Source organism: Bos taurus, chromosome 23 (assembly GCF_002263795.3).
Source record: "Bos taurus isolate L1 Dominette 01449 registration number 42190680 breed Hereford chromosome 23, ARS-UCD2.0, whole genome shotgun sequence".
NCBI lineage: Eukaryota > Metazoa > Chordata > Mammalia > Artiodactyla > Bovidae > Bos > Bos taurus.
The window spans coordinates 15,390,020-15,415,398 of record NC_037350.1 but is presented as its reverse complement, the minus strand read 5'-3'; the positions used below and the strand labels follow the sequence as shown (position 1 = coordinate 15,415,398).

Sequence of the window (25,379 nt, the reverse complement as noted above, 5' to 3'; positions counted from 1 at the left end):
TCAAAGGAAAGGAGGTGTCGGGATGGACAGAGACGGTCCTTGGTTGAGAAGGAGAGAGGAAGGGAGATGAGAAAGGATGGAGGAGGGAGGGAAATAAAAAAGAGGATGGGGGTGGGGAGTCATGAGGAGAGCGTGGGGCCACCGGTCCTGGGAAGAGCTGGACCAGAGGTGACAAGATGGGGATCCCAGCTGCAGAGGAACAAGATCACACCTTCCCAAGGTTTGGGGGGGCACTGGGGTGGGCTGGGGTCCGCGCCGCAGCCTCACCTGTACTGGGGTGGGGAGAGGCGAGGCGGGCTGCTGCTGCCGTTGCTAGGCAGCGGCTCCACGGGGGCACCCGCGTCGTCGTGGCCGAGGGGCAGGAGGCTGCTGGCGGAGCCAGGGTTCAGCATGCCGGGGCTGTTGAGGAGGGGAAAACTGCTCTCGGCCAGGGCAGCCTGGAGGGTACAGAAGTGGAGGCCCATCAGTGGGCTCCACCTGGTCAGGTGATGTCCCTTCCCCAGCCCTTGGGAGATCTGCGCCCTGGCAGATCTCCGGTGCTCCTACCTCTGACCCTGACCTGCCTCTCAGCTTTGCGGAGAACCCGGGCTTGACGTATTACCCTCCAGGGAGACAGAGGACCCCCCCCGCAACACAGGGACAAGCCAGGGCAGGAGACTCCATTGCCTATCTATGCCAACCTCCCTGCCCTGTGCCCCATGTCTCTGCCAGAGAGGATGGGGGAGGCTCTCTTCTGAGGCCAGCGAGCTGGAGGGAAGGTGACCAGTCCACTACCTGGTAGCTGGCGTTAAGTGTTCCGTAACTGAGGCCCGAGATCATGTTCTTCACCAAGGTAGGGCTCCTGGAGGAGAGAGAAGGCATGTCTGCTTCATTCATTGGCTTACTCCTCACTCAGGCCTTGACCCTAACTGAGGGCCTGCTCTGTGCCAGGGGAGGTCCCGTTCACTATCCTGGAGGTCATAGTCGGCCGTGCCCATCTTGTTCAGCCCTCCTGCTGACCTGAAGCAGCAGGAACCAAGAGCCGCCTTCACAGGAGAGCTGCCTGGGCTCCTAGAGACCCTGGAACACGCCCAGAGCCTCCGAGCTGATGAGTGGGACAGAGATTCTTCCCTTTCTCCATGCCAGGCAGCCCAGTAGCTTTTCTCCTCAGTTTAGATTTCCTGCTGTCCGACAAGGTCTGAGTGATAGCCTCCACAGACCCCTTTCTGTAAAATCCACTTTCCTGCCATCCTGAATTTGGGGACATCTAGTATGCTGTGTGCTCAGCCTGTCCCCACATGCTCTACACCACAGGCTTTTCTATACAAAAAAGTGCTCCAAGAGTTGGGTCAGGAAAAGCAATGGCTTAAGGCCATCCTTCCACAGTGACTACCCCCAGTTTAGAGTGTCTCAGAGAGGTTAAGAAACTGGCCCAGTGTCACAGAGCTGGGGAGAAATAGAGGTATAATTAGAGCCTAGGTCTTCTGATTCCAGGGTGAAAATGGGACATAAAGATTTCAAGTGTTGGGACTGGCACGTGAGGGCACTCAGAAGGGGTGTGGTTCATTTTGAATCCCAACCCTGCCCCAGCCCCCACTTCCGCCTGAAGGTAAAGAGGCTCTTGTCTGGGAGAAGAAATCTTTGAGGGGTACAGGCACCCACAGATATATATCCAACTTGCTTCACACCTCTCTCTGCCTCCCCATAGGCCTCTGGCCCAAGAAGCACAGGCAGGCCCACGTGAGATGTCTGGGGTGGAAGGTGGCGGTGCTGGAAGGGAAGCTGAAAGAGGAAGCTCTGACCCTCTCCCAGGCTCCTCAGTCTCCACTCAGAGCGCTACGTGGGAGAGATCAGAGACCCAGCTCTGCCAGGGATCTGCTGGGCGACTGCCTTCCAGCCCCTTGCTCTCTCTGGGCCTCCTCTCCCTGTAACAAATGAAGAAGTGGGGCCCAGGGATCTCACAGGTTTGGCTCATCTTGTGATAAGAGTGGCTCTGGGGATGGCAGCCCCTTTGTCAATGGCCACGCTGGTCGCCACCTGCCCACACCCTGATCCCCGGTTCCTCTCAGCTCCTCCCTTGGTCAGAAGCAGAAGACTGAAATGTCCTCTCCCTGAATCACCTGTCACTTCCAGACTCCGGGCTCTCCTGGGCCCCTGTGGCCTCATTTCTCCCCGCCCTCCCCCACGGCAGGAAGGCTCTGGTGCGTGGAGGCGCCCTGGGGAGGTATGGGGGGTGGCCCACGCACCCCGTCATCTTTGGCGGTCTTCGTTTCTGGTACTCCCGCTCGTCCACAGTCCACACGGCACCCTTGACGTTCTCCACGCGCACGAAGCACTTGTGCAGGCTGAGGTTGTGTCGCACTGCATTCTGGGGGTACAGGGACAGGAAGCAGATGCTCAGAGGGGGCCCCTCCTCCATGCGGGGGAGCACAGGCAGGAGGGTTCTCAGGTCGCACCTTCCCCGGCCCAGTGACAAGCGGCAGCGGGTGGGCAGGAGGAGACGACGCAGCCGGAGCAGAGGGAAGGCCCCTTTCTGCCCTTGGAGCCGGGAGTCCCCGGTATCCCTCGCTGCCGCCGGCCCACTGTATCGTCTGCTCCCCACCACATTTTAGAAAACTCTGTCTACCAGGTGACTGACACCTCGTTAGCAATAACCCATTTTCCCACCATCATCAAGCAGATGCATGCAGTCGTTGGGGCTTCTGAAGAACACAAGAGCCCATTCAGGCCCTGGCCCCTCAGTGAGCCTGGGACATCGTAGCTCAGGCACACACACAGTCTCCATTAAGCTTCAAAAGTCTTAGGAATAACTCAGGAAGCCTTGCTGCAACTTCCTCTATCCCCCTGGAGCATGGGAGCCTTGACTCTGGGCTGTGGCTTAGACTGTTATTGTTTAGCCACTCAGTTGTGTGACCCCCATGGACTGTTGCCTGCCAGGCTCCTCAGGTTCATGGGATTTTCCAGTTAAGAATACTGGAGTGGGTTGCCATTTCCTTCTCCAGGGGATCTTCCCCACCCAGAGATCGAACATGCATTCTCCTGCATTGGCAGGTGGATCCTTTACCACTGGGGCACCAGAGAAGCCCTCTGGCTCAGAACACATAGCTTATTGAGAGCACGAGGTATACAGTAGGGGCCTACTGCATGCTTGTTAACATAAAGAAGCTGGGAGAAAGGAGCCTCTGAGTTTAGTGGCTGTACAGCAGGAAAAGGAAGGAAAAGAAGAAAAGTCACCTTGGCAGTCCCACCTCCTCCCAGCAGGATAACTTCAGGAATTGAGGTCATCTGGTTTGTAGGACACTTGGGTCGGGGCAGGGCGCTTGGCCCAAATCGCACCCTGGGAGCCTGGTCTAGGGCCCTAATCCATCCGCCACCACCCGCCACGTCCCTCACTCCTGTCCCCCGCTCTCCTCTTTCAGCTTCACACCCCCAGCCGTCCCTGCCCCTGTTACCTGTCCCCCCCAGCCTCCCCCCACCTCATCTCCATACTTGTCTCCTCTTTACATTTCTAAACGGGGAAGAAAGCAGGCTGGGCGGGCAGCCCGTGCCCCTGGAGATCCCCTCTCCCTCTCTCCCTTCCAACTCTTGCCACTTGCAACTGGCCCGATTTCATTACCAATTTTAATTTGCCTCTAATTAAATCCTGTGTATTTTTCCAACTCGCTTGCTAATCCACGAGGGAGGCGGGCGGCTGGAGTGGAATCTCTTGGAGCGATAATTACAAAGGGCCTAATCACGCCGGGGCTCCTGCCTTGGAATAAATTTGCCCGCATTACGGGGCTCCGATCCTCCGCTTTGCAAATGAGAATGACCCCAATTTCCGAGGATGGCCTCACCGGGGCTTTTTTCCCTCATTTCGAAGCCTGATTCGTGATGAGAGACTAATTCGTTACGCTGAAACATTAACGGCAATTTAAGGGGTCTGGCGGGGGCTGCGTAAACAAAAGGACTGGCCCACAACATGGGCCCTGGGAGGGGACGGACACAGGGGGAGGGCCGGCAAGGACCGTCAGCTTGGCAGATGGCTGCTCTGTCCCCGGATGAACGGCAGCTGGCCTGGCCCACACCGGCTCCCGACCCTTCTGCCCTGGTCTGAGGCGGACAGCATCCCAGGCTGGGGGGCCCGAGAAAGGAAAGGAGGAGGGAGGAGAGGAAGCTGAAATAGTTGAGAAGAGGAGGGACCTCAAGGAGCAGACGAACCGGTGGAAAGGAAACAGATGAGTCGGGTGTGTACGCAGGGTGCATTTCCCAAGTGACATGAGTGGCAGCTTGGCGGCAAAAATCCTGAAAGTCAGAGTGGACCACAAGCTGAGATGGTTTCTGCTGTGCCACAGGGAGGGCACAGGTGCTGCCCTACACGTGGCAGAAGCACCAGCAGAGCACAGCTCAATGGGACTCACTCACTGAGTGGGCTTCTTGCTGGGACCTAAACGAGGCGAGGGGAGGTAGGGGTGAAGACCTCCACGGAGGGAGACACACTGCTGAGACGACAAAGGCTGGGCCACCAGTCAAAGGTGGTTGGTATGAAGGCCCAGGGGGTTGAGCTATGGGAGGGGTGGCTTCCTGATGGTCATCGAGGGGTTTAAGGAGTCACCTAAACCAGCTCCTCCTGACCTCAAGAGGGATTGTAGAGGTGATATAGTTAAGAGAGGACAGGAAAGGAGGATAGGTGGGTGAGAGGCACTTGGCCCCCAAGAAGGAGGCTGTCTGTAGCAGTGAGGCTCCACACTGATTCCCCTAAAGGTAGCGGATTAATATAGTAAAGCAAATGTTACATAACAGCTGTAATGATCCCGACATTTGTATAGGACTCTGTCCTTTATGAAACCTGGTATCCAAACCGGCTTGCAGGTTGGAGACTGAACCAGGTGGCCCCCAGAAGGCCCTGCTGGCTCAGAGAGAGGGCAGGACTGTGGTTGGCAGGAAATGACATCACTCACAGCCAATCAGAGCAGCTGTCCCAGCCTCGCTGCATCTTTGGCAAGCATTGGGAATTGGGCATAGAGATACAGAAGGTCACGAAGCAGTCTCTCCTGCTGAACTTAGCACTCTCAAGGAAGAGAAGGCTGGGCTCTGTACAGACCCTACCTGTCCTGATCACTGGTGGGGAGGGGGGTCCCTGTGACACTTGTGGAAACCTGGTGGGCCAGGGGAGGTAGGCTGCTTAACTGTAGCTTCTGCTCTGGCCAGCAGAGGGACTCAAGAGCCAGGGATCCGATTCAGGTCCTGCGACACTGGGCCCTGGTATCCATCCTTTCCCACAGGGCGCGGACAGTTCCTTCTTTCCCCTCAGCCGCTCCCACCCTGCTGCACAGAATGTAATACTTTCACCCATCAGACAGACAGACAGACAGACGCACACGCCCTCATGCTGGCTCTAGAAAAATAAACAGCTTAGTGTCCCAGCTCACATTTCTGCACCCCATTTTTCTAGGGTCCCTCCCTTGCCTCTTTCTGGTCCCCCAGGAAAACTCTACAGCTGAAGGTGTTAAAATGACTAACTGAATGAAGACAATTATCTTCCTGCCACTGATGGCGGAGCTGGGGAGAGAATGAGTGTCTGTGTTTGTGCCCCACAGTACAGCCCAGGATTTCGGTCTACACACACGTCCAGGCCTGCAATCACCCATCCCCCCAACCCCCATACCCATTCTAGGCTTCAGAGTGTGCACTTTGGCAAGGAATCTGGACCTTCAAGGTCTCCTGTGAATGGGACCCAGGCCTCCCTACCAGGTTCGGGCACTACTGACTCCTGGAGGCCCTACTTCAGGGGGCTGGGGTCTTTGGGGCCAAGGGGGGGCCCTCTAGAGAAGTGGAGGTGGGGGTGGAGGGGCCCAGGGCCCAGCCTGGGGCCTGCTGAGTCTTTTGTATAGAACTGCCTCTCCAAGGGGCCTGTTAGCCAGCTTTGGTTTCAAAGGGATGTGGCAATGTGCAAGGTTGCCCAGGGCCCTGGTGAGGAGGAAGGGGCATGCCTTACCTTCCAGGTGGCTGTGTTCCTGCGGAAATAGGCGAACATCCTGGTGAACCAGTTATAGATCTCGTTCAAGGTCAGCTGCCTGTCGGGGGTTTCCAGGATGGCCTGTGGACAAGGAAGAAGTACAGGGACCCTCAGTCTGGGCCTCCAAGGGTCACAGGCCTGTGTGCTCTCCCTAGCTCTCCTCTAGGGCCCTTAACTCGTCTGAGGGCAGAAGATACCCACAGAGGAAGCGCATGGACAAGCCTGGGGGTGCTCTCTGGTCCCCTGAGAGGGGCAGGCTGGTTGCAGTCCAACCAGAGGCTAAAGGGGACACAAGTCTCAAGGGCCATGCTCTTGTTGGAGGAGGGTGTGAATTTCTGCTGGAGAGAACATGGCTCAAACAGCCCCTGCCCTCAACTGGGAAGGAAAGCAGCATTCTTGAGAGAAAGTAGAGCAGGCCATTTGGAATTTATCCTGGTTTTGGCAAAGGGCACCCCAAGCATGAGATGGAATGTGTGTATGAGAAAGACAGAGAAAAGGAGACAGATTAGTGACCGTAAGTCTACTAAAAAGTAGTCTCAAGGGAGTAACCTGTATGTGGAAAAGAGAGAATGGATGACACGGTGGGTATGAGCAGCAAAAAACAGCGAGTGTGCTCTCAGAGACAGGTCCACCTGACCAGCAGGCTGGATCAGCCGAGGTCCCATGGGAGAGGCCACTGGTTGAGAAAATCGCGGGTGCGAGCGGGACGGGACTCCCGTGATGCTCTCTGCTCCCAGGATCCCCTGGGGGCCGGGACCCTGAGGGAGGTGCGCAGCCAGTGTACTGCCCTCCACCCACTCCCTGTGCCTCCCCACGGCTGGCTCACCTGGCGGATCAGGGAGGCGTAGGTGAAGGGCGGCCGGACGTCAGCGTTTTTGTAGAACTCATGGTTCTGGGCCAGCTCTGGGGGGAGACAGGCAGGGCATGAGGAGGTAACCGGAAGCGGGGGCTCCGGCTGTGGCGGAAGACGCGCCTCCCCACGGCGGCCCTTACCTGAGGAGATGGGAGAGCAGAACTTGTCGCTGCTCCTCCGCCGGGCGGGGCCCCCGCTGTGCAGGGACGCGGAGCCCAGGCCGGGGGGCCTCAGCGGGGTGACGGGGGCGGCGGCCGAGGTCGGGGGGTGCGCGAGGCCGTCTGGGAACGAGTCAGCTGCGGAGACGGTCACCTTGGAGAATGAGGAGGAGCCGGGGACTGGGTTCAGCTGTGAGCAACGGGGCAGGGTGCTGAGCCGGGGGCCCCCAGTGAGGGGCCGGGGGCGTGCGGTTCTGAGAGCCGCAGGGAGGGGAGAGTCACTCACTGGCTGGCTGAAGGGCTTGGGTTCCGAGGGCCGCATGTGCAGATGGGTCATCATGGCCTGCAGCCGCTCGCTCTCCTTGGCGAGCTGTGGAGAGGCCGGCGGTGAGCGGGGACCTGTGCTAGGGGCAGCCGGGCCCTCTTCCCCTTCCACATCCCAAACCCCCATCTCCAGCACCTCTCATCCCTGCCCCCTGGTGTCTCCCTCCGTCTCCTGCTCCGTGAAACCCTCCCCACTTATCCTGACTCTGTGTCCCCGGCCTGGAGCCCAGCACAGCTACTGCCCGTCAGTGCCCACTGCTCCCCAACAGCACACGCCTTTTCTCCCCGTCAAGGGCAGAGGCCGTGGCTGAAGTTCAGCGGCACTTGTGTGTGAGTGCCCTCACACACTGAATGGGGATACAGGAATGGACGGATGATTCATTCACCCCTATTCATAAATTCAACGGATCTTTCACAACCACCCTCTCACGCCAAGGTGCTCTGCTGGGTACTGGAAGGCAGTGGGTAAACATTGGTTGGCTGCTTCAGGGACTGTCCCGAGTAGCCTCCGAAGTATTCCAGGCTGTAGAGCGTGGACTCTGGAGCCAGACTGCTCTGGTTCTAATCCCAGCTCTGCTACCCACTGGCTGAGTGACCAGAGGCTGCACCTCTGTGTGCCTCTGTTTATGTCTGTAAAGTGGGCATAGCATCTTCCCAGGTGGCGCACTGGTAAAGAATCTGCCTGCCAACGCAGCAAACGCAAAGGGACACAGGTTTGATCCCTGAGTTGGGAAGATGCCCTGGAGTAGGAAATGGCTACCCACTCCACTATTCTTGCCTGGAAAATTCCATGGGCCAGGACTCTGGTGGCCTACAGTCCATGGGGTTGCAGAGAGTTGGTCACGACTGCACACACACAAAGCGGGCATAATAATAGTACCCACCATATAAGGTCATTCAGAGGATTCCTTGAGTCACCTAGATGTTTAGCATAGCACAAACAGGTACTGAATATGTTAGCTATTCCTGTTTATTTTTGTTGTTTTTATTAGTATGCATCTCTTTGGGACCTCCCAGCAGAGTGGCCCCCAACCCTGGCTCCCGCCTCAGAATCCAGCTGTGTTCACAGACCTTGAGAGCCTAAGATGACCCTTGCAGGAGCCCCCCCGCGCCCTGCCCCCACAGCCTGGGGCCACACCTGGATCTCCAGCTGCTGCACCACCTGCATCTGCACACGGCACTGGGCCGTGCTCCGGTCGTCCAGAGCGTGTTCTGTGTTGAGGTGTCTTCCGGTGGGGAGGAGGGGGCGGACAAGAGAAAGTTGGCCCTGGTCGCCCTGCTGTCACCACCCTCCCCTCCCCTCCTCTAATCCCGCCCACAGCCTGGAGAGCAGACAGACCATGACATACAAAGAAGGGAGCCAGACAAAAAAAAAAAAACAGGGCCACGGAGGAAGCCGCCTTCTCGTCAGCCTCCTTTGATGTCTTTGCTAAAATCCCAGCTACAGAGAGATCTAATTGCAAATGAACTAATTAAGTAAACCTCTGACGAAGCGTGAAAACAATTTGTTTGACCCTGATGCTGCAAGGGTCTGGGAGACAGCGGAGTTAATCAGTCAGTGACAGAGCCTGGCACGGCTGTGGCAGCTGGCCGCCTGCTGCCAGCCGCCTGTCCGCCAGGCCCGGAGGCCGTCTCTAGGCCGTCACTCTTGGGGCTGGGCCTGGGGGAAGCCGGGGAGGGCGGTGGGAGAAGGTCTCTCTTCCTCCTCACACCCCCACCCTACTGGCCTTCAGCTGCCTGGCGACTGGGGACTGGGAACAGGGGACAGGGAGGGGAGGCTGCCGGACCAGGAACACAGATTGTGGCGGGGCGGGGCGGGGGGGGTGGGGGGGTGGTGGGTAGGAGCGATGAGGGAGTTGATGGTGCAGAGAAGGAACGAGGTCCCCCCCCCCTGCCCCGGGGTGAGGACACTTGGCCAAGTTGGGTGGCAGGCTAGGGGGACAAAGGAGAGGGGTGGTGACACCTACTTGATAAACTGGCCCAGGTCTTCACACAGGGTCTCACAGCCTGGCCACTTGCACTCTCCGTGTCCGTACAGGGGGTGGGAGCCAGGCGTCTCCTCGTGGGAGGAACTGCAAGAACAGGAGGGAGAGAGGGATCAGGGACCCTGAACACCCCAGCAGCCTGGGGTCCTGCGCAGTCCCAGCTCCCCTACGGATGAGGTTTCAGTCCCTAATACAGGTTCCCCACAGGCTGAGCACAGTTTTGTGTGCCCCGGGAGAAGTAAACCCCCAGCCCCCACTATGGCAGCCCTTGGGGTCAAGGCCAGCCCCCAGGCAGGTGTGCAGTGCCTCCTCCCGGCCCGAGCCCCATACCTGTCTCTCCGAGGTGTGAGCACAGTGGGCTGTCCGTTGGGCAGGGTGTGGTGGGAGAGGGGGGGTGAGACTTTGGGGGGGGCGGCGAACGAGGTAGCGGTGGTGGCCGTGCCGGTGAGGTCCAGCCCCTCCTGCTTGACGCTGTCCTCGGCGGGCTGCCCGGGGGCACCCTCGCCCTTCCACAGCTGGGGCAGGTCCGTGGGGCACACAGCTGCTGCGAGGCAGAGAGGGGAGGCTGGTGGGGCCCCAGGAACACAGGCGGCCCCCTGCTGCAGCTGGCTCCTGGGAGCCCTTGGGGGCAAGCGAGGGCGGTGGGGTTGGGGCTGGGTGGGGGCTGGGCACTCACCTTGCGGGAGGGTCTGCAGGGGCCCCGAGGCTTGGCTGGGCTGCAGGCTGACCAGCCCCTGTCTCTGTAGGTTGAGCAGGTGCTGCTGCTGCAACTGTTGCATCTGCAGGAGCTGCTGCTGAAAGGCCAGCTGCTTGTTCCCCAGGGCCTGGTGGGGGGCCCGCGGGGGCGGGCAGAGAGGGGTCCCCTCAGCCTCGGGTGTGCCATCTGGCCCCCATCCCGCAGCCACCCCCTCCCAGGGCCTGTCGGCCCCTGGAGCTGTCGTGGTGGCGTCCGCCGCTGCAGCCTCCCTGCTCCCGGCCCAGCTTCCATAGGGCTGCATGCCGCCTCGCGGTAAACACGCCTGCACGCACGCACGCAGGCGCGCAAACACACACACACAGCCAGACCCAGACACGCAGCACGACGCCCTCCCTGCTCCCGCCTCCCTCCTTCTGCGGCTTCAGCTCCCGCACCACAGCTGTGCTCGCCTTGGGGGGGCAGGGGGCTCTCATCACAATGATGGATGAGCCTGTCAGACTCGGGGGGCCACTCCTGCTTGGCGGGCACCCTTCCCACATGCCCGGGGTGCCCCCCTTCTGCTCTGAGGAGGGGGCCTTCTCCCCTCCAGCTCCTCTCCTCTCTTGCTTCTTAGATACAGAGAATCCAGGAGTCTGATGGGACTTTAACAGATCAGCATTGACAGGTCACCAGACAGGGGAACAGACACATCGCTACTGCCCAGGTGCCCGGCGCCCGCCCGCACTTGCTCGTTCTGCTCTTGCTGGCTCTCTCTTCCCTGCCCCTGGCCCCTGATCTCCCTACCAGCGCCCCTGCCCCCCGATTCAGTACTTCATGCAAGCATTGGCGAGTCAGTCTGTCAGTAAGTCTTTTCTAAAGCCCCAGGAACCAAGCAAGTCCTGCGTGCTTAGGAGGCAGGGATGGCTGGGCCCACCACCCTGGAGGTGGGAGGATGAGGGCGGGTGGCTTCTCAGTAAACCCACTCTAGAGACAATGCAGAGAATGTAACAAATACAACACCTCCAACGGGGAGGCTGAGGCTGGGAGGGAATGACTGGGCGACAGCAAGGCAGCTTCTGGGAAGAGGCAACTCAGAACATGGCTGTATGTGGGTGGCAGAAGCGGGGCATGGGGCAGGGGCAGGGGGTGGGGGGTGGTACAGGGCCTGGTGTGGAAGCTTAGGAGGCACTGTGACACAGAGAGGGAGAGTGATGGGGGCTGCGGGGTACCCTGGAGAGGCAGCACAGGATGCTACAGGACGTGACAGGAGTTGGAATAGAGCTAAAGGGACTGAAAGATTCTCAGGACCAGGCCTGGGGGGCTGAGGTGCCGGGTCACTGAGATGAGGAGGCGGGAAGAGGGCAGGACCACTAGGCAGCCTGTCCTGAATGAGGACACTCACACATCAACACGTGTGTGCTCAGATACCCCAGGGCTCGGTGCTTCTGCTCTCCTCATCCCACAACACGAGACAAGGAGATGCGGACTGAATGGGGTTGAGGGGAGATAGAGGAATGTGCCTCCACCCCCCGCCCCCCCACCCATAACCCCCTCCCCAGCCTCTCCTGATTTTTCTACTGTTCCCACAAAGCAATTCTCTCCCAACCACTCTGGGATGCCCAGCCTCCGGCCAGGACGGGATTGAAGTGGCGGGTGAAGGGCAGGTGTCCTTTGAAGGGCATGTCCCGCCCTGCCCAAGCCCCTCACCTCTTTGGGTTGCTGCTTCCCGGCCTGCTGTTGGGTGAGGAGTTGGAGGTGGAGCTGTTCTTGCTGCTTCTTGTAATATTCCTGCAGCTGGGGGTGGATAGCAGGGCGGGAGGGGGTTAGCATTGGCCGGACTGCTGACCCCAAGGCAGCACCAGCCCTCTCAGGACTGGGCTGCTGAGAGACAGATGGCCCAGCAGGGAGGGCTACCCTGCCCTCCCCGGTCTGCAGTCTGCGTGGAGAGAGGTTCTTCCCTGAATAGAGCCAGGACCAAGAGGGGCAAGGGGAGGTTCCCCCACACTCCGCGCCCTCCCTCTCCCTTAGTAGGTCAGGAAAAGGTGGGGGATGGTCTCTGTCCCTCCCTTGGGGTTTGGAGATACAGGTGGGGCCAGCAGGCTGTGAGGGTGTAGGGTGTGGGGGGTCTGCTGTGGGAGAGGCCTGACCTCTGACCTCTCCCCAGCTGTCCTGGAGGAAGGCAGGTCAGTCTGGCCTGAGCAGTCTCTCTGGTTTCCGCCACTGCTGTGGCTCTTGGTGATGTTGCTAGTAAACAGGGTGGGAGTAGGGAGGCTGGAACACCCCGTCCTCCCCTCCCTGCCCTTCCCTCAGCCCCGGGGGCAGACTCACCTGCTGGATCATGAGCGCTTGCTGCTGCTGGAGCAAGGCCTGCAGCTGGGGGGGAGACAGGATCTGCTGCATCTGCTGTGGGGTGAGCATCTGGGGCGACATCATGGCCACCGACACGGGCACCTGCGGGATGGGCTGGGTCAGACGGCTCACCTCCACCCCTGCCCCACGGAGGCCTCCACCCAGGGCCCCGCCCCCAGCAGGGCAGAGTGGGTGCGGAGTGAGCAGCCTTGGGTTCACATTCTGGCTCTGCCACCTGCTAGCCGTGTCTCCGGACAAGTGACTTACCTCCTTCATTCTTGGTTTTTTTCTTAGAAAACAAACATTTTTTGGCCATAGAACCTATGGGATCTTAGTTTCCCCAACCAAGGATAGAACCCCGTGCCCGCTGCAGTGGAACTGCAGAGTCTTAATCACTGAACCACCAGCGAAGCCCCTGTTCTTGGTTTCGTTGTCTCTGAAATAGCGACAGTCTCGGAAGTAGCGACAGTGCCTGCCTCTTAAGGTCATCACAGGGGTTAAGGACCTAATACTTAGAACAGAGCCTGCAGATGCGCTGTGCTTAGTTGCTCAGTTGTGTCCAACTCTTTGCAACCTCCGGGACTGTAGCCCGCCAGGCTCCTCTGTCCATGGGGATTCTCCAGGCAAGAATACTGGAGTGGGTTGCCATGCCCCTCCTCCAGGGGATCTTTCCAACCCAGGGATTGAACCCAGGTCTCCCGCATTGCAAGTGAATCCTTTACCATCTGAGCCACCACCAGGGAAGCTCTTATATGCAGTTCTTGGTGTGGGAAGATTAGAACCTAGTGACACTGGTCAGTAGAATCGATGCTTTGCAGGATTTCCACCCTCCACCACCAAGTGATGGGGAGGGGCGGCATGTAGCCACTGCCAACTGCTACTCAGTGTGTTCTGATAACAGGACCCACAAGGTGGGCCTGGCTAGGAGGGCAGCCTGCAGCCACAGGAAGGTATCAAAATGCCCACATGGTGCTAGGATCTGGACTTTGGCCCAGCTCACATCCATGTCATGTACTCCAGCCCATCTGCCTAGACGGCACATGCAATGGCCTGGAGCTGATGCCCAGGGAGCACGGTAGTGCCATCCTGGGTGAGTGGATGGAAATCCAGAGGTCCAAGTGGGGTGGAAATACCAGGCAGGAGCACAGGGAGGCAGACCACTGCTCCTTCTGGGCACTGAACTTGCCATGTGACCTCCTGGCAAGTCACTGGCCGTCCCCAGAATCTCCCATAAAACAGGGATCGGACTGCAAGAGATGCCTCCATCCTGCTGGAACATGCATGGTTCTCAAAACAGGGCAGCTTTCTGTCCCCCGCCCTGGGTGAGGCCTCTCTAAGAGGCCCAGAGAATCCAGCTCCAGGCAGAAGGTTCAGGGAAAAGCAGTACCATTATTCTTTCCCCCAGTTCCCGCCTCCCCTGAAATCCCCAAGCTGGGCATTCATAGCCAAGGTAGTCCAAGTGGCAACACTGTCTTGTTGCCCTGCTTTAGCAGGAGAGGTGTCCTGACCAGCCCATTGGCCACCCCTCATCAGTCTTCAAGGCCTACGTGGTCAAGACTCTGATCTCCTGCCTTACTCTCCAGCCCCAGAACAGCCCCAGCAGAGCTGGCACACCACAGGCACTCCATGTAAGTTTATGCTTCCCCGAGCTGAGGTACCTTCCCTTGCAGATCAACTTTGGGGCGGGGAGGGAGAGGAGCCAGTGGCCTAGTCCAGGAGGAGCGTCCTGCAGAGACTTGTCCTGGTTAGGACAAGACAGGTTATGTCCCCAGAGGGCTCCTGGGCCCTTTCACCTTTCCCCAGCTTCATGGGTATGGCAGAAGAGGAGGAGGAGGTTCCACTCAGGATCCCTGGCAGGGGCTGGGCTCAGCCTGAAGCCACCAGTGAGGTTATCCCCAGGCAGAGGGGGGACATGCAGGGGACTGAGGGACACCAGCAAGTCTCACCGCCCCCACCCCATAGGCAGTGGCCAAGCCACAGCCCTGGACTCCCCTCCTCTACCCCAGCCATCTCCATGCAAACATCCCTGGAAGGGGCACCTTGCTTTTTAGCCATGGTCACACCGGGTGAATTAGGGTTAGGGTTGGAATTCATGCCCAGGTCTGTGCGCTCCATAGTTCCCACTGTGCCCAGGTCCTGCACTGCCTGCCTCACCTGAGCAGCTCTTGAGAAGGGCTGGGAGAGTGAGCGGAAATGGAACCATCCAGAGAACTGAAGGGGTCAAAGAGGTTGGAGATTCCAAAGCCCAACCTCCCTCTTTATAGCTGTCACTGGGGAAGACGGGGAAAAGTCAGGCTGCAGGGCTGTTCTGGTCCCCACCTCGGAGGGGCCTGCGGTAGGGGGCAGACCACGGCACAGGCCCAGCCCGCCTTGCAGAGCCAGCCTGTATCCTTTGCTGGGCCCCCCAACAAGGTAGTGATGAGCTCAGTCGTGGATTCCTGAGTCAGGTGACCCAGGTTCTCGTCCCTGACACTGACTGTCCTTTGAAGTCCCTTAAGCTTCCCTTTCTGCATCCGCTAACTGGGGTCGGGCAGGCCTGCTTCCCTGCTTCACAGGACTACTCAAGAGGAAGTTGTTGGCAACTGATAATGTACCAGGCTAAGCTCTGTATGTGCATCAACTCCCTGAATTTTCACAGCCACCCTGGGAAGAGGGCACCATCAGGGTCATCATTTTATAGATGAGAAAACCGAGGCCTAGAGGGACAATGGGAAAAGGGGTAAGTGGAAGTTATTTGTGTGTCATGAAACTCTACACAAACGTAAAGACAATTACTTTTGAAAACCCTCTGGATATTCCATTTTCCCTCTGTGCCCCGACTCCTCCACGAGTGCACCCCAGCACTTGGGCCCCAGGGGCATTACACGGTAAGGGTCACTTGAGACCAGAGTCTGGCCCTCCCATGCTCGTGGCTGTGGGGACTGACCTAGAGCAGATGGCCAGAGCTCCGGCCAGGAACACTGAGCCCAGACACCCGGGAGGTCTTTCCAGGCACCAGGGCTGTGAGTCACTGCAAGTGGCCTGCAGGAAAGGATGCGGCATTTCCTTCCTTGGGGCTTTCCTACTTGGAGGCAGGGGAATGGAAGAGATGACCTTGGAAGTCCTCCCCAGCCTCTGCTGTTCCTGCCAACTGGCCGAGCAGCTGGCTGGAGAGGTGGCTGCAGCAATCTGGACGGATTACCTTGTGTGTACTTGTCTCTAAGGTGGCTCAGCAGGGTCAAGAAAGGTCAGTGAGGCGGCTGCTGCCTGCCGATCTCCTAGACCGCCTGAACCCATCCCTTCCCTTCCCGCCCCTTGGGGGTTCTGAGAACTGAACTGGAGCTCCCCTGGTGTCCCCAGTGACCCCCCTCTCCAGGCTGGGATGTGTCAGGATGGGCACCGTCAGCGAGTCAGCTCGGCGAGGCCCGTGAGTCACCATCTGGAGGGCGGCCAGGGCAGCTAAATGCTTACAAAAGCCCTGGCAGTGTGAGCCCCGGGCAAAATGCCGCCAGCTGCCTCCAGCCCCGCCCTCAGCGACCCTGCTTAGGCTCGGGGCCCTCCAACCACCATGCATACGGGATGCTGGGCTGGGAGGAGCAGAGATGGCACCTGACACAGAAGAGGCCCATTTGGAGGCTGAAATGGATACAATTTGGTGCCAGAATCAAGGACCCAAACTCAACCTCTTTTAAATGGGTGAGTGGGGAGACTAGGCCAAGGTTGTAAATAACCCTTGAGAATAACCAGAGAGTAGTCCTCAGTCGTGGCTGGAGCTACAGCAAGAAAGGTCGTGGTGAGACACCAAGAACTTCAAGGAATGGCAAGGGGGCTGAGAAGATGAGACAGTGGCTGGCTTAGCTAAGGGGCTGCCCCAACCACCCTTCTGAAGAAAACTCCTAGCTACCTGTACTGCCTTCTGTGAGTGACTCTCCCTGCCTGGGACCCAGGCCCAAACCAGGCAATCTCCAGGCTGGAGCTGGAGACCTAATCTGGCATTAGAAACTCTTGTGAAGCTGGCTCTGAGAGAGAGGGGAGGTGAACACAGCTGGGGGGTGAGCGGGCAGGCGATCCTGCCTTGAGTTGAGGACTACTGGGAAAGCGGCTGCCACTGAGCTGCCTGACTCACCTCATTCAAACTCCAGATTGACATAATGCACTCTCCCGGGTCCTCCTACCAGCCATGAGATCACAGAAAAGCTGTTTCCAGGCCCTGGACCTCACTTGGGGTCAGAAGCCCCACTTCCTTGAAAACTGAACCGAGCATGGGGAGGGGAGGCAAGGAGGGTGTCCAGGGTTGGAGGAGGAGGGTCACTGGCTGGGACCCCAGGCTCCTGGAGAAGTTCAGACATGGCCCTAAGAACCCCCATCTCCCGGAGCCCAGAGAACCATCAGGCCAGGCCTCTGTACTGGGGACTGTGGTTCACTACTGTGCTAAGCACGGGACAACATCACAATGTAGGCAGGAAAGAGTGTGTTCTGGAGCTAGTTGTTTGGGTTCAAATCCTGGCTTGGCCTCTTGTTAGCTGTGCGTCTTTGATCATGTTTCTTAACCTCTCTGGGCCTGAGTGGCTTCATCTGCAAAACGGAGCTAATAACAGCGTCTATCTCCTAGGATGGTGAAGATAAAATGGGATGATATCTGTAAACCACCTAGTGTCTGCCCCATGGTAAGCACCGTGCAAATGTTGTCAGTTTAGGAGGTACTGTTTGTTGAGTGACCTGTCATTGTTGGTGGTGGGGGTGGTTTCCTAAGGAGGACTCCACAGAGTCCCTTCTTTTCTCAAGTATTTCAGACCCTACCCCTCATACCCAGCCACAAAATCCTTCTTGATGCCTGACCTCGGTCCTTCCAACTACCATCCAGCTCCTTCCTCTCACTGGGTCAACAGACCCTCTCTGGATTGGGGAACATTGCAACCGTTCCCCAGCTGACTCCTCCCTGATTTTAGAAGGTGGTGCTGGCTGGACCAGGGGCTTCCCAGGTGGCACAGCGGGAAAGACTCCACTTGCAAATGCAGGAGCCACAGGAGACCTGGGTTCAGATCTCTAAGTTGGGAAGATCCCCTGGAGGAGGAAATGGCAACCCACTCCAGTGTTCTTGCTTGAAAAATCCCTTGGACAGAGGAGCTTGGCGGGCTACAGTCCATGGGGTAGCAAAGAGTCGGACATGACTGAGCATGCAAGCTATTCTAAAAGCAGTAGGCTGGGCCTAGGGTAGAAAACTCAGAACAGACTCAGCACAGTAGCCTGAGGGCCACTTCAGACCCAGGGAGTATATGGGGGTGGGGTGGGGGTGGAGAGTGAAAGTGTTAGTCACTTGGTTGTGTCCAACTCTTTGCAATCCCATGGATTAGAGCCCATGAGGCTTCTCTGTCCAGGGGATTCTCCAGGCAAGAATACTGGCGTGGGTAGCCACTCCCTTCTCCAGGGGATCTTCTTGATCCAGGGGTTGAACCCAGGTCTCTTGCATTGCAGGCAGATGGCGGGGGTGGGGGGGTGAGGGGGGTGGAGGTGGGGAGGGTGAGTTCCCTAGTTTAAACAGACCCAGTCCTGACACTACAGGAGACATGAGAACTTTATACCTCATTCCCATTAGCTCTCCGAATTCTGTCCTCCCCTCCCCCGCCCAGGCCACTACCCCTCTGTGCCAGGCTCCTCCCCCTGAAAGATGTCTCATTGGATTGGAGGCTTTTAGAAGAGGGCCACTGTCTGGCACCTTTAACTTCTTGACCGCACTTACATAAAACACAGATCTGCGTTCAGAGCCCCAGGACAAAACCCAGGCCTGGGTCCTTGTCCAGGCACCCAGTTCCCCATCCCTGCCCTGCCCTCTTGTCCCCACTTCCTTCCCTCAGCACCCCACCCCCCAAGGCTCCAGCTTTGCTCACCCTTCCTCCCTTAGATAAACTTCCTTTCAAAGCCCCGCTTAATCCTCTCCCCAATTCAGAGTGCCCCCCCTCTCCCTGCAGAGAGGGGTGGGGAGAGCGAGAAAGCTTGGTGGCTGGGCCAGGCAATGGGGAGGGGGGTGGGCTACCCACGGAGCTGTGACCCACCCCGACTCAGACTGTAATTCTCCCAAGTTCTTTGTGACACAAAAGGTAAACAGAAGGCCTGGCTTACCCCCAGCCCCCACCCCATCTCCCCTCCCCCAGCCGGCCAGATGGGCCGGCACACTGGGGGGAAGGGAGAGGGGGAAAAAAGGGCAGATTGTGCAAAGGAAAACAAAAGAGACAGAGAGACATCAAGAGACAGGAAACGTGGGGAGACAGAGGGTTGGTGGGTGAGAGAAGAGGTGGGGGAGGACTGGGCGCGGTGGCCTCATCGAGTGAGAGCTGGGGAGTGGAGGGGAGAGGGACGGACTGAGTGACCCAGAAGTGCTGGGAAGAGACCAGAGGCGGTGGGCAGAGAGGTGCAGACGAGGAGGGCTGAGTCAGACTCAGACTCTGAGCGACTCGGCTTGGGGGGAAGGCCTGGCGGTCAGGTGCAGATGGGAGGGCAGCGTTTCTCCACCCACCCGGCAGTGACTGTGGCTCCCGCTGGGAAGCTGCCCCTGCCCGCTCTCTGGCACTGGGGATGGGCCAGAGCGCTTCTCCGGCGGGTCCTCCCCTCCCTTGGTGCCCGGTCTACCCCGACCAGCCGGTGTCCTCCTCACCTGCACAGCGGAGGCCGACTGTTTGCTGTCGTTGTTCCCTGGGGAGCTGAGGCCCGAGGCCTGCTGCAGCAGGAACTGCCGGGCCACCTGGAGAGCCTGCAAGACAGGGGCGCATCAGTGCTCCAGCGGCTCTAAGGGACTTTTGGAGAGAATGAAGGGGAGGAGGTCAGGTTCACGTGGAAGGTGGTGGGAATGAGTGAGTGGGTCACGGGGTCCACCTGGGCTTGTGGATAAAGCTAGGAGTCATTGAGAGAAGCTACCAGGCTTTGGGGATCAGAGCCTGGACTCACTCCAGGGACTCACTCTGGAACTGTTGGGACTCAATGGGGCAGTGGTAAAGAATCCGCCTGCCAATGCAGGAAACATGGGTACAATCCCTGGATTGTGAAGATCCTCTGGAGTAGCAAATGGTAACCCACTCCAGTATTTTCCAGTATTGCCTGGAAAATTCCATGGACAGAAGGGCCTGGAGGGCAGCCCATGTGGTCCCAAAGAGTTGGACATGACCGAGCACATAACACACATGTCAATGGGGGAGCAAACAGAAGGGTGGGCAGTCAAACAATGATCCAGGAGAAAATATTAACATTAACAACAGAGATTATTTGTTGAGCATCTACTATGTACGTGTCAGGTACTTAACAGGGACGATCTCATTTGATCCTCTCCTGGGAAGGTGTGAGGTAGGGATTATCAGACCCATTTTGCAGATAAGAAAACTGAGTCTCCAGGAAGTTAAGTAATATGCCTAAGATCACATAACTCAGAAGCATCAGAGCTAGGATTTGAGGCCAAGAAGCCTGGCTCCCAAGCCATCTGTCTTACTGGGTGATAGGTAGTCAGTCTGAGGGCTCATGGGAATATCATCCACTTGAAGTCAGAGCACACAGTTCGGTGGATGAAGGTCTGAGCATTGCATGGCTTTACGAGTCCAGGGGGGTCTAGGCCCAGGACATCATGGCACTTGGGGAATTGAACTAAATCCTGAAGGGAGTGTGAACTATCAGTGAGGCCAAGATGGACCTGAGGTGGTAGGATCATGGGAATGGGAAGTGCATGGAGTTTGCAGGAGGAGCATCTCTGGCCAGTCAGTGGGTAGGGGAGGTGGGCAGATGGGCAGTGAGTGGGAAGTTGGGTAGGAGAGGTCTGGCAGGAAGGGAGGGCCCAGGAAGTTCTCTGTAAGGTCTGCCAAGCCCTCCATCCCTGCCCCTCACCCACACCCCCTCCCACTCCAGGTCAGTAGATGGTGCAGAGGCAGGGGGTACAGGGCTAGTTTTGAATCCACATTCCAGAAGCAAAAATCTGTCTGTCCCCAGGTTCCTCGAAGACCTCCTCAGGGCCCGGAGTGGTTGTGTCCAGGTCATGGACAGCAGGCTCTGGCATCAGGCACACCTGAGTGTGAAGTCCAGCTGTGCCACCGCCCCCCACCACCCCCGTGGTGTGATTGTGGGCAAGTTATCCCCTCTCCGTGCATCTAGACCTCCTGCTCTGCAAACCTGGGCCACCACCCAGCTCCGAAACACGCAGGGGATGGGGGTGTTAAAGGACCAGTGCTTGGCACACAGCTGGCATTCTCAGGATCCGCTCCTTTCCCTTCCGAATCTCTCCGCCTCCCTTTGTCAGCTCCTCCAGCCTCTCCCCAGCACACCTATTAAATGAACCCACCTGTGGCCCCCTTGCACATGCACATTGCAAGCTGAGCACCACCAAGGTGGCTCTGGAAGAGGGGGCATGGATGCATGCATACTTCCCCCGGCCCCCACTGAAAACACTCAGGGAGCCCACTGTGTACCAAGCGTAAAGGCACACCCCCTTCGCAGCCTTTTCATTGAACAGCTGAGCCTCCCAGAGGCTTAAATCTAGTTCACCTTAGGACAGTATCTAAACACACCATGGTGTTCCCTATGGGAATGTGTCCCTGGGAAGAACTGGGGTCCAGATTAGCGTGGCCCTCACCAGCGCTTCAGATCCTAGACCTCCCCCATGCCCTTCTTTCTGCAGACCTCAGCCTGGAGAACTAGCCCAGGGGTGCTTCTCTTTAAGACACACATCAGAAAGTAGAAATCTGACCTGAGTCAAGGGCTCCGAGAGGCTGTGGGAGGAGGTGTGGGGTAGAGAGAGGAAGGAAGGTGGCCGAGTTGTCATCAGGAAGGGGCTCTGCTTCTATGTGCCTCATTTTTAGGGACCCCCCCAGGTCTAGTGACACAAGCTAGACAGATGTTCTACGTCCTCCAAAGGTAGAGATGGGGTAGAAAGGTCAGGGGTCAGGAGCTGGCAGCCCACGCGACCCAGAAGGGGCGCTGGTCAGGGTGGTCAGATGCACCCCAGATCTCTAGTAGGAACAGAGGAGCCACATGGGAAGGATTTCCAGGGGAAGTTGAGCCGGGGCGCGCTGAGCAGTCTCCTGGTGGGGGGAGTGGCCTGGGGGGCTGAATTCACTCCCCACTCTCCTACTTTGTGGGCCCCTGGAGCATGAAATTACAAGACTTACAGGGAAAAAATGACAGGGCCTTACAATCTCATTCCTGTGAGAACTCTCTGAGGCAAGCCCTCGTCACTGCACCGCCCCCCCACCGCCACTTCCCCAATTCCTACCACTCTGAGCTTTTCTCCTGTTAGACCAGGTGACAGCGGACCAGGTGAAATTCTAGGCCTGGCCAGCGTGTCACCTCCTCTGACCTTCCAGCCTTCCCCACACACTCCTTCCCGTTTCCGGTGTGCCCGGGACTGTGCTAGGTGCTGGGGAAACAGAACACGGCCCTGTCCCAGGGCTGTGATGAGACGTCGGAGGCTGAAGCGGCGATGGGCGCCAGAGCCCAGAGGTGGTGGCAGTGCTGACTGGAGTCTGGAAGGGCAGGCTCACCAGGACTGCACCAGGACGGTGAAGGGAGAAGGGAGAAAGCATAGCGACCCCCACCCCACAGACAACAGAAATGGACAGCGAGTCTGGGGACCTTGAAACCACTTCCAGGGACAGAAAATCAAGTTGTGTTGGGGGTAAGTAGGCACAGAGGCTGGAGAGCCTACGGGCTGTTCCTCCAGGCACTTCATACGTTCATCCTTTACTCATTCATTCACTTTCATGGCCACTTGCCTCGTTACTGGCTTGGAGAAGATTGAGGGGTGACAGAGAAGATGGGGGAGGCCACAGTGGGCAGCACATGCTCATTTCATGGACTTTGTTTACAGCCCAGCCCCAACACCCGACCCAATGAGGGACCTGGTTCCACCTACAGCTGCCCAGGGGTGGGTGATGGGTGGACAGGGGTTTGGGGCCCAAGCTCCCCTCCACAGATGTCCTGGTCATTTATGCTTAGCGCACTGTGATGCTGCTTCATCCTCACCCCCATCCAGACCCCCAGCCAGGGGTGGTGCTCCAGGAGGAAGGGCGGGCCAGGAGAGGCCCTTTGGCCCAGGAAGTCCTCCCCCAGGGTGGTCACCCATGGGATCAGGTAGGTCTGAGACTTTCTAAAGCCCCATCCGACTCGCAGTCACCACCCTGGCACTACAGGCGTTAAGTCTACCCTGCCTGCCTCAGCTAGGGCCTGATACATCACTGCAGACTGCCCACCTCTGAGACATGTGGGAAATGACACCTCCCACCCAACCTTGACAGATGCAGCCCCTCTTTCTCCGCTGATGACAACCAGGTCCTGGCCTCCTTGAAAACAGAGACATTGTTAAATGGATCAGTGGGTTCCTGCCCCGGCCACCAGCACCTGGCAGACACCCTTGTGAAATGTACTTGAGTCTAGGCTGAACAGGGAAGGCAGGCCCAGGCTGACACAGAGCTCCGGAGCCAGCATGTGAACAGGGCCTGGCAGTTTTCAAAGCACTTCTACATTTAGGTGAAGCTTCCCAACCTCGAGCTAGACAGGGCAGGTGTCACTGGCTTCATTTGACAGACAAGGAAATTGAGGCCCAAGGTCCCATAGCTAGGAAGTGGAGTTCAGACACCGCCGACTGCCCAGCCCCCCTCTACCCCATGGAGGGATCATCGTGATCTCATGCACAGTCTGGTGAGGCCTACAAATGTGCCTTCCCTGAAGTCTCGGGAGCTTGCAGCTGTCTAGACGTGAAGGGGAGGTACAGCTGGATGAAATGGGGGAAAGACCAAAAAGAGAATCTCCCCGGGAGGAAAGTGGGCTCAGTTCCCCCTCCCTGCAGGCCGGAGATACCCAGATACAGCTTTTGGTGGAAAGAGGCAATTAGGGTCCCATCAGGGTTGGAAATTCCCTGGAGGTCCAATGATTAAGACTCTATGTTTCCACTGCAGGGGGGCAAGGGTTTGATTCCGGGACTGGGAACTAAGATCTCACAAGCCACGTGGTACAGCCAGAAAAAAAAAAAAAAAATCCCACCAGGGAGAAGGCATGGAGGGCTCAGGAAGCAACAGGAAATTGGGAACCAGTTGGCCTTTTCAAGCTTATTTTCCCTCTCCCTCCACCGCTCAGACTGAAAACCGAATGCCCAGCTCTGTGGTTTGGGAAGTGGGATCTAGTTTTCCTCTCAAGGAGGCAGCACTGGTCCTTTCAGTTCCTGAACTGAACAGGTCCCTGGTCAAAGGGATCTGGACCTAAATCCTGGCTCCCCCATCTACTGAATGACCTTGGCTAAATCCTGCTCTGAGCCTCAGTTTCTTCCTCTGTAAAATGGGAATAACCCTGTAGTCAGCTCAGAGGTTTGTTGTGAAGAATACACGAGACAGTGTACATGGAGTACTCAGCAGTGTGGCACCCAGCAGGTCCTGGATGGACGTTAACTCCTGTGATGGTGATTCATCTTTCACCTTCCCAGGCAGCTCCTGATCATTTGCCCACTGCCACCAGAAGGACTTGTGAGCCAACCCCTCTTCCATCTACACCCACCCCCACTCCTCCTCAAGCCTAAGAACTCAGTCTCGCTAATGAAGCCGAACTCTCCTCCCCCCACTGCCCATTCAGAAGTCATTAGCAGGATCTCCACAATTAGGAACAAATGGTTTATAACGGATGGCACCCAGGGAGGGCTGCAGGGATGGAGGGGAATGAAGCTAGTGCTTGGAAGGCAACAGGGAGCTGCTAGGAAAAGAAAAACAAGTCCTGGGGCAGAGGGGTCTCTCCTCTACGGGATGAGACCACACCCTCATTTCTGTCTGGGAGAATTCAGGGAAGGACCAGTGACCTCTGTGCGGAGGTCAGGTGCAGGGATGTTTACCAGTTCTTTCTCCAAGCTAAAGGATTCCAGGTCTGTGTTGGGGTCGCAGCCTTGCTGTGTGCGTGTGCATGTGTGTGTGAGGACGTGGTGCTCAGGAAGACAAGCTTGAAGGACTGAACTTTGAGAACAGAGCAGCAGAATCGCACAGATCACAGACCTGGTGAGCCGGAGGGTTAAAGGGTTATCTAGTCTGGTGTTTTCCAAATTGCTGGCCTGGCCATGATCTAATGGTGGGTCATAGAGTATCAACTGAGAAGGTCAAAAAAAAAAGGAAAAAATACACACACACATGAAAATATCAGAGTTAATACATAAGCATAAGCATTGTTTCATGAAACTGTGCTGCTGCTCCAAACAAAAGGTATTTCTTACGACAGATTCCAGCAAAAATATCTGCCAAACACTGATGTAGTTCACTTTATCGATAAGGAAATGGAAATTCAGAGAGGGGCAGTGAAGTGCCCAGAGTCATACAGCAGCTGAAGCAGAACCTGAATCCCCTGGGCCTGACGTGGGCTCTGAACAGGGAAGAGCGGCCAGGAGGTGGGCAGGCAGGATGGAGGACCCCCAGGAATTAAAACTCTGGTTTAATTCCAATGGTGGCGAAGGGCAGCCAAAATAAACAAAACTGAAACTTTTGTTTGCATCTAGCTAATTTTGGCAAAATTGGGATCTCAACTGTCTGGATAGTTTCAACTGAGAGCTGGCTAGATTTAGAGGAAGGGGCCCTAGAAGGGTGTTTAGGGGGCCAGCCCACCCCAAACCTGAAAAGCCCTCCCAGGAAGGTCTATCACCTGATCACCTGTCCCCCTGGAATACGACTTTTGATTCCTTTATCCATGATTCAGGGAGTATTTATGAAGTCCCGCAGGGCACTCACACTGTCCTAGACACTGGGGACACGGTGTGTTTGCTTTAACCGGGCTCACATCCTAATCGAATGAGACAGATGCTACAACACAGTGAAGCGAGCTGTGAGATGGTGGCCATGTCGTGCAGGACGGCGGGATGGTTACTTAGGTTGTACGGCCAGGGAGGATCCCTCCTAGGACACACTGAGGATGAGGGTGCTACTCTTTCAGGGGAGGTATATACGACTGGAAGGAGCTGGTGCAAGAGTCCAGAAGCAGGCGTAAGGCTGGAGCGTTATGAACCAAAAAGGCCAGTGTGGCCAAGCTTCTGAGGAAGTCTCAGGAATGAGCAGCAGCCAGATCACAGGGATGCTGGGTT

At 57.4% G+C, this 25,379-nt stretch overlaps 1 protein-coding gene and 1 long non-coding RNA gene across 9 annotated transcripts in view; one reads left to right on the top strand and one right to left on the bottom strand.

Moving 5' to 3' along the window:
* Positions 1-25,379, bottom strand: part of FOXP4 (forkhead box P4) — a 50,873-nt gene that overhangs the window by 2,031 nt on the left and 23,463 nt on the right. For 3 of the 7 annotated variants that reach the window (XM_059880340.1, XM_005223436.5, NM_001205524.1), the window contains 14 exons: positions 18,954-19,049; positions 12,302-12,424; positions 11,681-11,767; positions 9,974-10,121; positions 9,628-9,841; positions 9,280-9,384; positions 8,451-8,538; positions 7,275-7,358; positions 6,971-7,178; positions 6,804-6,880; positions 5,957-6,058; positions 2,226-2,347; positions 775-841; positions 268-437 (listed from right to left, as the gene is read on the bottom strand). In XM_059880340.1, coding sequence (XP_059736323.1) covers positions 268-437; positions 775-841; positions 2,226-2,347; positions 5,957-6,058; positions 6,804-6,880; positions 6,971-7,178; positions 7,275-7,358; positions 8,451-8,538; positions 9,280-9,384; positions 9,628-9,841; positions 9,974-10,121; positions 11,681-11,767; positions 12,302-12,424; positions 18,954-19,049 — 1,691 coding nt within the window. The remainder of the gene's footprint in view (positions 1-267; positions 438-774; positions 842-2,225; positions 2,348-5,956; positions 6,059-6,803; positions 6,881-6,970; positions 7,179-7,274; positions 7,359-8,450; positions 8,539-9,279; positions 9,385-9,627; positions 9,842-9,973; positions 10,122-11,680; positions 11,768-12,301; positions 12,425-18,953; positions 19,050-25,379) is intronic. The other 4 variants (XM_005223441.5, XM_005223438.5, XM_005223442.5 and 1 more) reach the window with 4 other exon arrangements.
* On the top strand, positions 10,086-20,524 carry LOC112443870 (uncharacterized). Of its 2 annotated transcripts, XR_009492538.1 has the most exons (5): positions 10,086-10,697; positions 13,813-13,950; positions 14,961-15,041; positions 16,914-16,968; positions 20,270-20,524. It is a non-coding gene; the product is annotated as an uncharacterized lncRNA (long non-coding RNA). The 2 variants fall into 2 exon arrangements; XR_003032285.2 differs by lacking the exon at positions 10,086-10,697 and having other exon boundaries at positions 13,014-13,950.